General features: G+C 33.5%; 2 protein-coding genes across 3 annotated transcripts in view; one reads left to right on the top strand and one right to left on the bottom strand.

Moving 5' to 3' along the window:
• The window catches only part of LOC144851053 (protein N-terminal glutamine amidohydrolase-like), a 28,340-nt gene extending 17,104 nt beyond the window's left edge, over positions 1–11,236 (top strand). Inside the window, exon 7 of the mRNA XM_078708577.1 lies at positions 11,098–11,236. The gene's annotated coding sequence lies outside the window, so the exon portion shown is untranslated. The remainder of the gene's footprint in view (positions 1–11,097) is intronic.
• Positions 9,566–13,321, bottom strand: LOC144850968 (tripartite motif-containing protein 2-like). 2 transcript variants are annotated; one of them, XM_078708498.1, is made up of 3 exons: positions 13,218–13,321; positions 11,699–12,755; positions 9,566–11,328 (listed from the first exon to the last, which is right to left on the bottom strand). In XM_078708498.1, exons 2-3 carry the CDS (start codon positions 12,719–12,721, stop codon positions 11,014–11,016), a joined length of 1,338 nt encoding a protein of 445 aa, XP_078564624.1. In that variant the 5' UTR covers positions 12,722–12,755; positions 13,218–13,321; the 3' UTR covers positions 9,566–11,013. The 2 variants fall into 2 exon arrangements, with proteins under 2 accessions (XP_078564624.1, XP_078564618.1); XM_078708492.1 differs by having other exon boundaries at positions 13,166–13,309.
• Between the last annotated feature and the right edge of the window lie 726 nt (positions 13,322–14,047).

Raw genomic sequence — 14,047 nt, 5'->3', positions numbered from 1 at the left:
ACGATGTGGGTATGATAGTTTCTAATGATTCAACAAGTTGTATAGCTTTGGTTTAATTATTTGTTGTCTTACTTTTTGAGCAGCTGTTTCCATCCTTTTGCCATCCATCACAGCAGACCAGCTCCAATTGGAATATTGTTTTAGATGTTATTTCGGGTCTGCAATATAATTGACGAGTTTTAACATTAGGACAACTAGAGATTTTATAGACATTCCGATGTTTATACAGTGGATCAAACCTTCTGATTTTATTAGTATGCACTTTTTTTGCAAATTAAGCTCTGTCTACACTATCAAACTTTATGTGACAAAAAAATGTGATGTGCCCATATAAATCTGGAAATGATGATGTCATATCACTACCATATTTGGGTATATCACTACCATATTTGGGCACATCGCACTTTTTTGTCAAACTAGTTTGATAGTGTAGACAGAGCTTTACTTGTTCTGTTGTGTCTCAAACGAATATATTTATTACAAGGAAACTAGACAACCCCCATATCTGCTTCAAATTCTAATTAATTTCCGTTAGTGGTTGTAAAATAATATTAGATAGTAACCAGAGACATTTGAGTTGTTAATATTTAAAGTTTGTATGAATAATTGTGTTGTTGTATTTATAGATCCAATTATCAATACCGGAATATAGAAATAATTAATTGTTCCTATCGAAACTTGTGTTGGGGTTTACTTGTCGTGTCGTATAGGGTACAATGTTGTTTTAATGACTTCAAATTTAACCTTCCTAATAGTTACAAGTACAAGTTTAAGTTAACGGTGTTGCTACGTTGCTGTGAAAGGGGTATCTCCGGAGTTTCTCGATGTTTTGAATGGTCATAAACCCCGGTGTGTCTCCGGAGATCACTCCGGAGTTTTGGTGTGAAAGGGGTATCAGAGAGTAGGCCTAAAGCTCTTGGTCTACACTATCAAACTTTATGTGACCAAAAAGTGTGATGTGCCCGAAAATAGTAGTGATATGACGTCATCGTGTCCTTATATAGGAACATCACCTTTTCGTCACATCAAGTTTGATAAGTGTCGACAGAGTAGAGCTTAACTTATATATAAACTAAACATCAAACTCCGCCTCCACAAAATAAAGTCAATAATTCATATTTATGGTAAATAATGTATCGTGACATAAGTTGTCTAAACTCTAATAACTGATTCGTTATACAATGTCTAGATTACATTTTAAAGATATAACAACATTATACTGTACGTATGATTATAACGTTGTTTCTTTCAAAAAGCATCCGCCCTCACAAAAACGTTATCTAAGCACACACCGGGATGTGTGGGCATGGCTTAGATTACGCTCGCATAACTTGTTTGATACTTCTGTCGGTATTTGTCCCGAGTGACTTTGCAAAGGAAGTTAGTTTATTTTTTTCATATAGAAGAAAATGGAAATTATAAGCCGATTGTTACATAATACATACAATCATGTAAATATTGTTTGCGGACCTGTAATTTCAGAAGGTCGAGATTCAAGGGGGTTGTGTGACCATTCCTTTTTTGTTTAGTTTTTTTTCGTGGAAGACTAAAGCCTACACTATCAAACTTTATGTGACAAAAAATGTGTTGTGCCCATATATGGACGTGATGATTTAAGGATATCACTACCATATTTAGGCACACTTTTTTGTCAAACTAGTTTGATAGTGTAGACAAAACTTATCAAACTGTGATAAGACAAAACCAATGGTTACTAATGAAAGCAGTACTTAGTATTTGTAAGCTTGCATTTTGTAAGATTCACTTAATACAAATTACCAGAACATTTTTCTTTTGGCTTTTCATATTTTATTTATTAGCGTTTTACAAAATTATGATAGTCACGCGAACAATGAAGGCTTAACGCAAATAGCCTGCTGCTGACCATAGTGTTTCGTTTCGTCATATCTGCGGTAGCTCAACGATTAATAACACTTTGACCGCTGATTGAATACTAATAAGCTGTTTTGAATTAAGTGAAATTAAAATATTTAAACTTTCACCCTGGATACTTAAGTCGCGTAGGATTGTTGAATTGAAAAGTTTGTTGCACCAAGTTATAAGTACTGTAAAATCATTCTGCTGAAATCATATAATTCAAATGAACGAAGGAAAAAGTTATAATTGTTTACGGTCGTGGCAGTTACCGGTATTCGAATAGGTCTATATTAAATTCTAAATCACTGTTGATATCGAGTAAAAAATTCTTTTTATCAAACCAACAGTAGTACAAATTACGAGATTAGATGGTAAATACCTTCTTTTTGTTGTTCTTTTCACACAAAAAACTTCTTCAGAAGAATAACTACCTGTAATTAGACCGACTGACCTCTATAGGGTCATTCTTCTGATGAAGATGTTCGTGAAAGCAACAACGAAATCGTTACACATTGTTAGGTACAAACCAGATGAACATTTACAATCACTTTTTTGTGTTACCCTGAATTCATTCTTTGTATTTTGTGAATTCGAATAAAGAAATAAAAATAAAAATAAAACACTGTTGATATCACTGACGAGTTTTAAGAATACATTGTTGTTGTTGTTGTTAACCAACTAATCAATTCAACTAGTATACTATATAAGTTAAGTTGACTGCAACAAGTTTTTTTTTCGTATGTCGACATAAAAAAGGAAACGCTATCCATTACGACGTCAATACATTTTTGTTTTGTGTAAAAGTGAAATAATTGAGGAAATCTAGATAAGACCTTTGCTGAAAGACATTGCAAACTGTTTATTATTATAATTATTATAATATTCACTGATGAAATATTTCAAAATTGATATTGAACAGAACCATGTGTAATCTGTGCTAGATTATTTCTAAAATATTATTGACATTTCGTTCCAGTAATCTTTGTTGATTGGTAGGTTTGTTGAGAGAGAAAAGAGAGAAATTGATCTTTGTTTAATAGGCCTACTTTTTAGTATCGGTGTTTCCATAGACTTTGGTAGGTATTTCGTTCAATTTCATGGGTATTGACAGTATCATAAGTTACCCTATAACGTTCCATCAGACATTGAGTAACCATGAGTTCGGTTGCTCTTTGGTGTTCCATACATTGGTACACAAATAGTATCATAAGTAAGTTGCCCTTTTGGCGTTCCATAAGATATTAGGTAACTAATAGTGGTTGCTCTTTGGTATTCCATACATTGTTACACTAATCATAAGTAAGTTGCCTTTTTGGCGTTTCATAAGATATTAGGTAACTAACAAAGTCATTTGGCACAAGAAAAAGCGTTTAAAAACAATGTTTGATACTGGAGCACAGCAATTATTGAAACAGAATTATCTTGAATTCAATCTAAGCTACATATTATAGGATTATTGAATGAATCAAAATAACTTAACCAGGGAAACTGTGGCGTATTATCAATCGTAACATATATTTTTCAGCCCATAGCAGTAATGGTTTACTTGATTATCTATATTTCCGCCAATTTATTAAACACGATTTAAAACGGAATCCCCCAGGCTTTGACCTCTAAGGCAAGTAAACACAACTGCGTTCGTGAGCCAGCAGTCTGTATAAAAATAATTAACAACTAAAGTACACGATTAAGAATGTTTTGGTGGTGGTAAGCATCTGTGCTTTCTTGTCGTAATGTGGCGTAGTTAATTGTTCAGATATACAAGAAATTATTATGCTCTCTCTACACTATCAAACTTTATATGACAAAAAATGTGATGTGCCCATATATGGACATGGTGATGTCATATCACCACCATATTTGACGATATAAATACCATGTTTGGGCACATCACACTTTTTTTCACAAAAGATTTGATAGTGTAGACAGAGCTTTACTTAACATGAAACCCCAGCTTTCATGAGAACCCTTGCCATACAATATTATCGAGAAATTGTACATTTGTAAAAAGGAGAACGAGTACTAGTTCTAAAAAGTGTTCAGTACTAAAACATAAAACATGAGAAGGAGAGGAGCTTCTCCGCACGAATTCTACAAGAACTTTACACATTATTCAAATTCAATGTTCTAAATACTAGGCCTATCTCTCCCAACCACTATGCGGAATGTCTGTGTCCGCGCCGGATGACATCAGAAACGACCGCCGGCACCAGAGACAGTCGCCTGATACTTTTGTTCAATCCCACAAGGAAAATAATTGTTTAGCCTACTGCCAAAACATTGTTAATGTGACTATTATTTTGGAGAACTCTGGAAAATAGGCTGTAAAAATGGTTGTTAAGGAACCCAACCATCTCATGATGTGGTGATGATGTTGCTAAATTAGGACTAAAAGTAGCATGTTAAATGTGGAATAGAAATAACAGACAGACTGACGCTTTCATAATTACTTTCATTAAGCCAGGTCACATTCTTAGAAATTTAAAATTGCATTTTAATCAACATAGAGGAAAAGGCTAAATTAAAACATAAGGCTTACCTGGTTTTCGTGCAGTAGACATACCCTCGCCATTGATGCTTGCACCGTGAGAGGTATGATACGGTACGAGATGTGTACACTGTATAAGAGCGACGGTATCTGCAATACAAAACAACATTCATTCACACTTTTCATCTTTCATTTTTTTTTATTCATTCCTTTTTAGGTCAAAATTACATTAATAGAATAAACATACACAATAAGTTCAGAATTGATGTATATGTATATACTAATAAACTTTTTGTCTGCTTTTAGGATTATTTTAAATGTACCAGTCTTTATGTCAGTCTTTATGAATGTTGTGTAGGCCTACATAGCATACCAAAACCAAACATATTATTATATAACCAAAGTAACAATTGTTACAAACGATAAATATTGTATATAAAATATGGAAATATTTTATTGCTGAAGAAACAAAAGTGGGACAATCCCACAAAATAATAAATTCAGAGAAATTTTATTTTAACAAACCCTTAACAGATGGGTCGCATTCTTGAGTATCGAAACGTCAATAAACAATTACTGCTTTTGTATTTACTTTATTTAATATATTAATTCCTGCTTTCGTATTTACTTTATTTTAATATATTAATTTATATTGTAAGTTTTAAATGCGGCATGATCCACGCCCATGTTAAAATCATCGCTACTGCCAGGCACTACTAAACCCCCTTTCCTTTCCTTATCTTGCATCACAATTAGGCCTACACATACATTTCAGTTTTCACGTCTGAATTTAATTCCAAGTTTATATGCATTTCCCATTTTAATGCTGTCTCATTTAACAGCTTAAATGTGTTCATTAAATGATTTGATTACGTTTAAGGACACTCTCAAGAAGCGGAAAGACTGAAACGTGATACGCGATTACTTAGTATTTATTTAGTATGTACTTAATACAAATGGTTTACAATTAATACAACACTGCAACATGCTTCCATAAAACATCGAGAATAAAGACATTTTTTAAAGTTGTTGGCACGCTGTTTATTAGGATCATTTTTTGAGCCATCTAGTCGCGATGGTTTCACTTGACAATCTAGGCGAAACTGCTGACGTCATCAGCTCCCGTGTCGCATGCTTATGTCAACTTAGGTTAAGTAACTGAATGATAGCTGAAGTGACTAGGATGACGTACATTTTACAGGTTTTGAGACAGCTTTGAAATAATATTTCGATTTTTTTGGAATTGGATAATGAGCTTAACCAATACAAGCACTTCCTTCCTCCCCGTAACGTTTTCCATCAAAAATATAAAAACAAAATATTCAACTACATTTTATTTGCAAATGTTTGTAAACTGTAGAACTGTGATCTATTTCGACATCTTTCACACCTAATGCTGTACGCGCGCGCAATCTGACGCGAACCCGAACTGGAGCCGAAGCCCGACCGGAGCCGAAGCCCGACAGAGTAGGAGTGAAGGACCCTTTTTTAAGTAACTGTTTTTTTTCTGTTTTTTTATTTATTTTGTAGGACCTGGACAACATTTACATATGTACAGCATTATCTTGTCGCGCTTAGGTGTATAAACTATCAATGTATTAATTGTTATTAATTTCCTTTATTAATACGGTTCTTAGTTGTACACGAGCTACCGGCTATACGTGTTGATGTGTCACTAAGAACAGCAAACATCGACTCATCATTTTTTGATGAAACTTCTTTCAGAACAAAAGCGCGCCTTTTTTCAATATAGAGTGTGCTTCTCCTACTCTCTGTTTTTTCTGTGTTTCGTTCAGTCCAATCAGGGAAGAGTGAATTCACTCTTCCCTGATTGGATCAATCTAATTGGTTCAATCTTCTTCTATGTGCGTTCTTTCACCTTTCTCAGTAGTCGGGTACATTCAGTCTTCAGTTTATAAACGCACACTATTGATATTATTACAGTAGCCTAAACATCTTTCGTACATCTTCTGAATTAGCTTATACTGTAAACAAGTATTTCAACATTTCGTACATTCTCTCTCATGAGAGACAATACAGAAATTAATACATTTAACACTTAATCGTATACTTTGATACAAAATAGTTGGTATTACTAATACAAATGCTGTTTTTCTTGCAAAATGAGGTCCCTGGGGATACTGTCTGAGGTCCCTGGGGATGCTGTCTGACAAGAGTGTCAAACATCAGTTCCCCTTTAGGATACGTATACCCTTACCAAATTAAATGACGATTCAATCTTTAATTCGTATAGGATTTAGGTTCAGAAGATAAACTTGTGTGAAGTGAGATATAGTGACAAATTCAAAGTCTTTACGGTAGTAGCTTATACAGGAGCTAGTTTGGCAGATTTTGGAGCCTTCAACGTTGCCACGATAATTAATATTGTTTTAAAGCTGATAATATTGATGTAGGAATTAATCAACGCGCGCGTTCAATTTCTGCTTTAAATCGTACGGCTTTTGTGCGCGCGCGTATATAATTTGTGAGTTTTATACTATTAAAATGAATGGGTGATAAGTGGAAATAAACCAAGCTTAGAACTATAAGATTAACATCTTGTTCTGAATATTTGAAATACTTACAATTATTTTTTATTTTTAAGATCTATGAAAACAATTTCACAACGTTCATGAAATAAGCACTAAAAGGAAAGCAATTCATTGTAGATTCAGTTGTACAGCAACTTCGTTAGCAACAGTATACTAATTATAGATTAGTGAACAAATTATAAGCCACACTTTTGTTAATTTATGAATATTGGCGAGAATCCACATCGACTGGTTCGACAGCCAGAGATCTTTGAGATCTTGGCCATTATCTTGCGAATGCCTAATTGACCTTAATTGACCTTAACTGCTTCACAAACCAGAGAAAGGAAACTAGAAATGTCATCGAGATAAAGGTGTGAGATTTAGAAAGTTACTTGAGCTAGTTTATAAGTCAGACTTTTATTATAAATTATATGGTTTAATTGACCAATAGTTTAAAGTATTTATCACGAATTAAGCAAATATACTTAAAGGGAACATTCAGATAGACAAGACATTCGGTTATATTTAGGCCTAATATTTGTGCTTAAATGATTTCTTTTGGATTTTCAGAAATATAGCCTTGTCCTTAACTTAGCCTAACCTAATATAATGTCAATTCAACGTGACATTTATTTACTAAAAAAATAATAGATAAAAGTTGAAGAATGCTTGTGGAAGACATGCATATACAAAGATAATATTTGAACAAAATAAGACCCATAATAATATTACGAATACAATTGAACCTATTTTAAAGTTATTTTTTAGGATGGATGATGGCCTATTATGTAGTATCTGGAAAATTGTTTGCATTTGCATTGTTTACAATAAGAGTATAGTTTAAGTTGTTTTTAATTGTAATGTTTTAAGGAATATTGTATATGGAACCCATTTCTACACGTATACCTCCCTTTCCAGACTATTTACACTTCATCAACAATCTCTTTAAACAAGGGAAGCTTCCCTGATTAAATCATTGCGCAGAGAATAAAAAACGGATAATTTAAATCGGTATTGTTTACACAAACACAATTAAATAGAAATATTGACATTAATGACTTGTTTCCCTAATTGTGTTAAACTGTCAACTAAGATATGCCGTCAATCTTCACCAATTAAAACAATCATGTTTAAGCTTGGTTTCGACTAGAGACGCAACGCAAGAACGCAACGCATCGTAATTGATTTGACCAATCACAAGTGATGGATTATTCGAAGTGGCTTGTCATTGGTTAACTCGCTTGCGTTGCGCGTACGTCCTAGCGTTGCGTCTGTAGTGTGAGCCACGCTTATAGTAGTACGAGAAAGCACGTCATGTTAAAAGTAAACTTTAAATTGTGATAGGAGTAAGTAAATAGTAATTTATAGTCGCTATAGTATCCTGTAAAGAGTAAAAGTAATATGTCACTGCCAATAAGATGGACATAAATGTGCCACACAAAACCGTTCTACTTACGGGCAAACATTCGGTCCATTTGGATCCAAAGAAGAACTTTGACAAGTGCCAATATTAAAATATCCACAACAACTTAGAATCAACAAAAGTCCTTTCAGTGAATCCATTATATGCAATAATGCTATTCATCCGATAATAATGCTATTCATCCGACAATAATGTTATTCATCCGATAATATTTTTTAAAAATCTATGACTTATAAAGATATAGCAATACGCGAATTGACATCATTAGTGCAACGTTTCTCTTAACTGATTTTGAAACAAAATTGACTTCTTTTAGGAGGTTTTTACAATTTCCGTTTTTAACAAATCAATTGAGGGCGTCGTATAGACATTCCTTTTTCACAGGAGTACCGTACTTTTTCAGAGTTTCTTTCTTTTTAAATTTACGATATGAGAATAATAAGGAAAGAAATTTAAAATATAGATTATGCTAAAGGAAGTAAACACAATTATTACTTGTTTCAATCAGGAAATAAGCGCGCCTTCGTTTTTTTTAAACGTTAAGAATTCGGACAAAAAATCAGCATCGTCGTTATCGGCAATACGAATTGATAATCGTTTGTAATGTTTGTAATACAAATATTAGTCCATGTCGTCTTATCCTCGGGACGGACGGTACTAATGTTTATCGTCTTCGTTATCGGTCAATACGAATCCTGTATTCGCCGTTGTCGTTATCGGAATACGAATGATCATCGTCGCCGTTGTCGTTATCGTTTATCGGCAAATAATGATCGTTCTTAAAGATCAATTAAAATATCGTCGTCATTTCATAACCACCATCGCCGATTTTATCGGTTAACCTTTGACACGCTTCATCGATAGTATACATCTCATAAAGTTTGATAGTGTGAACAGAGCTTTACACAAACATGTGAACATCTTGGCAAATAATTTAATTAATGTTTATTATATTGTAAAGTAAATAATTAAAATTGAATTAAACTGTTGTCATGGATATTAATAAGGTTGAACATTTAAGCTCTGTCTACACTATCAAACTTTATGTGACACACAAATGTGATGTGCCCATATAATATATGGACATGATGATGTCATATCACTACCAAATTTGGTTACATCACACTTTTTTTTGTCAAACTAGTTTGATAGTGTAGACAAAGTTTACACACATAACACGACCACCAACCTATTGTTTAATGATACTTTATTCACAAAACAAAATATTAGCAACCATAATATATCACATGCATAGACATGGTACATAAATAAATATCTCAAATAAAATATAATTTAAATAAAATCAACTTAACACACATAATGCACTTGCTATGGATGGAAAAATAATACTAAAACATTTGGAATAAATTGATACATAAAAGTAGAACTGGATTGAAATATATCATTAAAATCATTACATTACTAAAATTAGAGCAACACACTCTAAGATAACAAGTTCCTGTTTAGATTAATGTAAACCACATCTTTTATTCTTGGAAAAATCTGTCAATTTTAAAAAATGGTGTACTGTACTACAGTACAAGTAAAACAATTATTATTTTATACGAATAATATCAAATAAATTACATTACAACAAATGTTGATATAAATGTTACTATACATTTATGTACTTTATATACATAAATAATACTGTGATAATAATAGAGTACAACGCCTCCATTGGTACACCCCTATTTAGGAAACATCTCTTAATGGACACTTTCCTGAACACGGAAGATGATATAAAACCCAGCAAACCCCTTTTCGGCGGACACTTTGGAGGGTTCCAAAGGTGTCCCCTTGATAGGTGTCCCTTTAATAGAAGGTGTACCCTTTGTAGGTGTCCCTTTAAAGAAGGTGTCCCTCAATAGGCTGCTGTATTAATTTACTAATAATATGTAAAACTAATTCCATTTAAAGTTCACATTTATATTGTAGTACAGTATAACAATATTGATATCTTTTCTGTACATTAATATTTCAACACAGTGATGACTATCATATTAATTTTCAGAATATTTTTTATTTGTAACATTATAATATATTGATTATTTTATGACATTCTTCTGACCTTTCTAACATTTTAATTCAATACTGCATATTAAACAAGAATTTTAATAAGCACCAAGCATCATTGCCTTTTATTTTGCTAATAAAATTTAGCTAAAAATAATTAATAAACTCTAAAGTAAGAAGAACTGTCCAAAACTAGAGTGCGTTTTTAAAACCACTTAGGAAAGTGGTAGACTGTACTGTATTACAATACACTGTGTTGTATATATATTTATATAGTATATACTAGATATAGATACTTAACCAACAATATGAAATTTGATTACTATATCCCAAAAATAAAGAATGGTACTAACTGTATATTTGCATAAATCTTAGGTCAAAGGTCAGCACAACAATGGATAAATGTCCAATTACCATATTGTATTATTATATGGTTTCATTAAAATATTAATATGTGAAAATGATTTCATGCCAACAGCCTATAGATGACTTACTAATTTAGTCATGATTCATGAAAAATATTTAGTACATGTATATTAATTATTTAGTATCTGGTTATTTTGTCTGCTCTATAGGCACAATACACTCAATCAATTGTAAATAATTTATTGTATTTCAAGCTGATTTTTGTGTTTAAATATTTGTTAAATATTCAATGAATTGATGAAGCACAATTACACAGTTTCTTCAACTGACACCATGTTTTTAATCAAGCCCTGAACGCTCTCTATACCTTCATCATTCTGGTTCACTTTCAGGAAATCATCACTGGCTGGTTTGATGGGATCGGGCGTCTGCATCGCAAGAACCTCCTCAATACGTGCTGATAACTGAAAACTCATGGCTACCATCTCGTAATCGGCGTTCTTGAGGTCGTCTACCGTGCGTTTGGTGAACGTGCAGGCGCTCTTTATCGTAGACAGTTGCAGATCGAGGTTGTTCAACTGTGCAGACAAAACACCGTTCTTTCGTTGAAACTGCGTGTTAAGCTGTTGAAAATAAACAGAAATATTAAAGCAGTGTCTAAAGCTCTGTATACACTATCAAACAATGTGATGTGCCCATATGGACATGATGATGATGTCATATCACTACCATATTTAGGTATATCACTACCATATTTGGGCACATCACACTTTTTTTGTCAAACTAGTTTGATTGTGTAGACAGAGCTTAAGTCTGAATTGAACTTTGCATATATATAGTTACAAACAAACCAATTTTATAATAAAAACACAGTGACACCGGTCAAGTGAGAATAGAGGGGATAAATTTAAATCGAGATAGTAAATTTACAAACCTGTAAAATAGAATTAGTAATACCATTTTTTAAATAAAGAGAAAAAACAAATGCGTTACCTTTGTTAAACAAGCATTTTCTTGTTGCTGCAAGACCAACCTAATGCTCTCAAACGCATCTTTTATTTGAGACTTGCTTGCCGAGTGTCGTTCTTTGAGACTTTGCAATTGAGCATGTACACCGTTGCGACCGTGCTCTAGGGGCGGGATCCTTAACTCTGCTTCGGAAAGTAAAGAATGAATAGCACGGAGGCGGTCCTCGGCTGCCGAACTCAAATTCAATATTACGTGGCCGTCTTCGTGTTCAAATCTTATGCATTTTTTGCAGACAATAATGTTGCACGTGCTACAATAGTATTTAAGTTCTTTCTCAGAATGGTATTGACAGTTCCGCCTTTTCTTTGACGAAAATTGCAGCTTGAGCCTAATCACAGCCCTTTGGAATATATTGCCGCTTGCGTGGCGATCAATTTTTGGCTCGTTTGTACGAGCTCTAGGTCTTTGCGTTACGCCGTATGATTCCGATGCTAGCGCCGTTGAGCTTACCCTTGGACGATTCGGCTGTTCCGACAGAAAATCTGTTAGATCGCGAACGAAAATATTATTTGGTAAAGCATCAACCCCTCCTTGTTTAGGGACTTGTACCTCTCTGCGGCAAACGGGGCAAGCAAACTTGCGCTTGTCTTGCGCAAGCTTTTGTATACAACCGCAGCAAAATGAATGCATGCACGGTAACAACTTTGGTGTTTCATTATACGTCTCTAAACAGATTGTACACGTAAGAAAACGTTCACTAAATTCATCTTGATCGCCAGCTGAAGCGCCCCCAAATAATCCACTCGCAGATGATGGGGTGGGTACAGATATTCGCCGATTGGATGGAGATACTGAATTTGATGACTGGGGCACATGGGAGGGAGAACGTCTTGGAGGCTGATTAGGTCGGACAGGTCTATTAGTATTAGTTGGAGGAGTAGGCCTATTCTCTTGATTAGAATTGACATCTTCAAAAGGGTTGTTGTTTTCTACTACTTGCTCCGCACTATCGTCCACCACAAAGGGATTTCCCCCACAACTAGCCATCTTCTCCCTTGTATTGTACTGTACCTATAATATTCTGCAAAGTAGTAAAAAAGTAAGTAGATATTGAGTATTATTATTAAAACAAAACAAAATATCCAGTAATGGCAAATTTTAATTTGACATTAATTTTAAAACATTTTAATTAATTAAATACATTTGAAGGATTCCAAAAATTTCAAAATACAGGCATAAATCTAGTACACTGTATAAGTAGTACTAGGCTAGGTATGTTACTATGTTGGCTTCCTTTAGGCTTTCAGTTGTTTTGGCAACGGTCGTTTTGTACTCCGGCTAGTAGTAGTAGACCTAGGCCCTCTAGTGTAGTAGAGTAGAGTAAAGTGTAGCACTCCTTACTGATGAGAAGTGCACTGTGAGTGAGGTTGAGGAGACCTGGCTGGCTGAGTAGTACTACAAATAGGGCCAGGCTAGCTTGTAAACACTTACTGTAATGTTGGTTTAGAATTAAATAAATATACAAATAAATGCCCGGAATTACATAATGTTAAAATGAGAGAAAGAAAACCAATTCATCTGGTCAGAAACCGAGAGATATTTATCAAAAACAAACATCCTTCTCTGATTTCTTCAACAACAATCCAGCTGATTAATTTTTTATAGAGGGCGGCATTCAAGTATAATTTTTTTTAGAGCCTTATTTGAATGCCGCCCTCTATAAAAAAAAAATTTTTCACCAGTCCTCCTTTGTAGCACTCATGAAAAGTAAGTGGCTAAATGATGGGCCGTACACAAAACCAAAAACAATACCAAACAGTCCCCTTTTTAAATCCTTCCCCGATCAATTTTCAAACTATTCGTTTCTTCTAAATTCTTGCCATTTATATAACGCAAATATTAAAAGATAGTGATTGATAATGTAATTATAACCTATTACTGCAATTCTAAAATGTGTACATACTGCTAAAATATATTTTTTTCTACATACTACATAGTGATTTTGTTTTGCTGTTTTTGGGGGTTTTTTTTACACAATATGTTTGTATTCTTGTCAACAAAACGAATTTCCTTTTGGACCAATATAGGTTCTGTAAAAAAATCAACCCACTCATAGGCTAATATCACTTAGGCTTGATATCACTTTCAGACCAGGGAATAGTTTCACTCTAATACTTTAATATATCGATTAAAATTATTAGATCCAACCTAGTTTAAAAACTAAATAAATTTAAATTCACTGTGTATTGTTTAGTTTGAATATTTTTCCTTATGTTTAATGTGTGTATTTTGTATTTGTTATGTTTATAGTCCACCTACCTATAAAGTTTATTCAAATTAAATACCTTTAATAGATCGATTAAATTTATTAGA

This window comes from Antedon bifida, chromosome 1, assembly GCF_963402885.1.
Source record: "Antedon bifida chromosome 1, ecAntBifi1.1, whole genome shotgun sequence".
NCBI lineage: Eukaryota > Metazoa > Echinodermata > Crinoidea > Comatulida > Antedonidae > Antedon > Antedon bifida.
The sequence above is the reverse complement of the archived record's forward strand: the minus strand, read 5'-3'. Positions and strand labels throughout refer to the sequence as shown.

Bases quoted from the DNA above. Each gene is read 5' to 3' on its own strand.
- LOC144850968 (XM_078708498.1), bottom strand. From the start codon at position 12,721: ATGGCTAGTTGTGGGGGAAATCCCTTTGTGGTGGACGATAGTGCGGAG. The intron at 11,329-11,698 runs GTAACGCATTTG...TATTTTCAACAG, and splicing joins AAAATGCTTGTTTAACAAAG to CTTAACACGCAGTTTCAACG.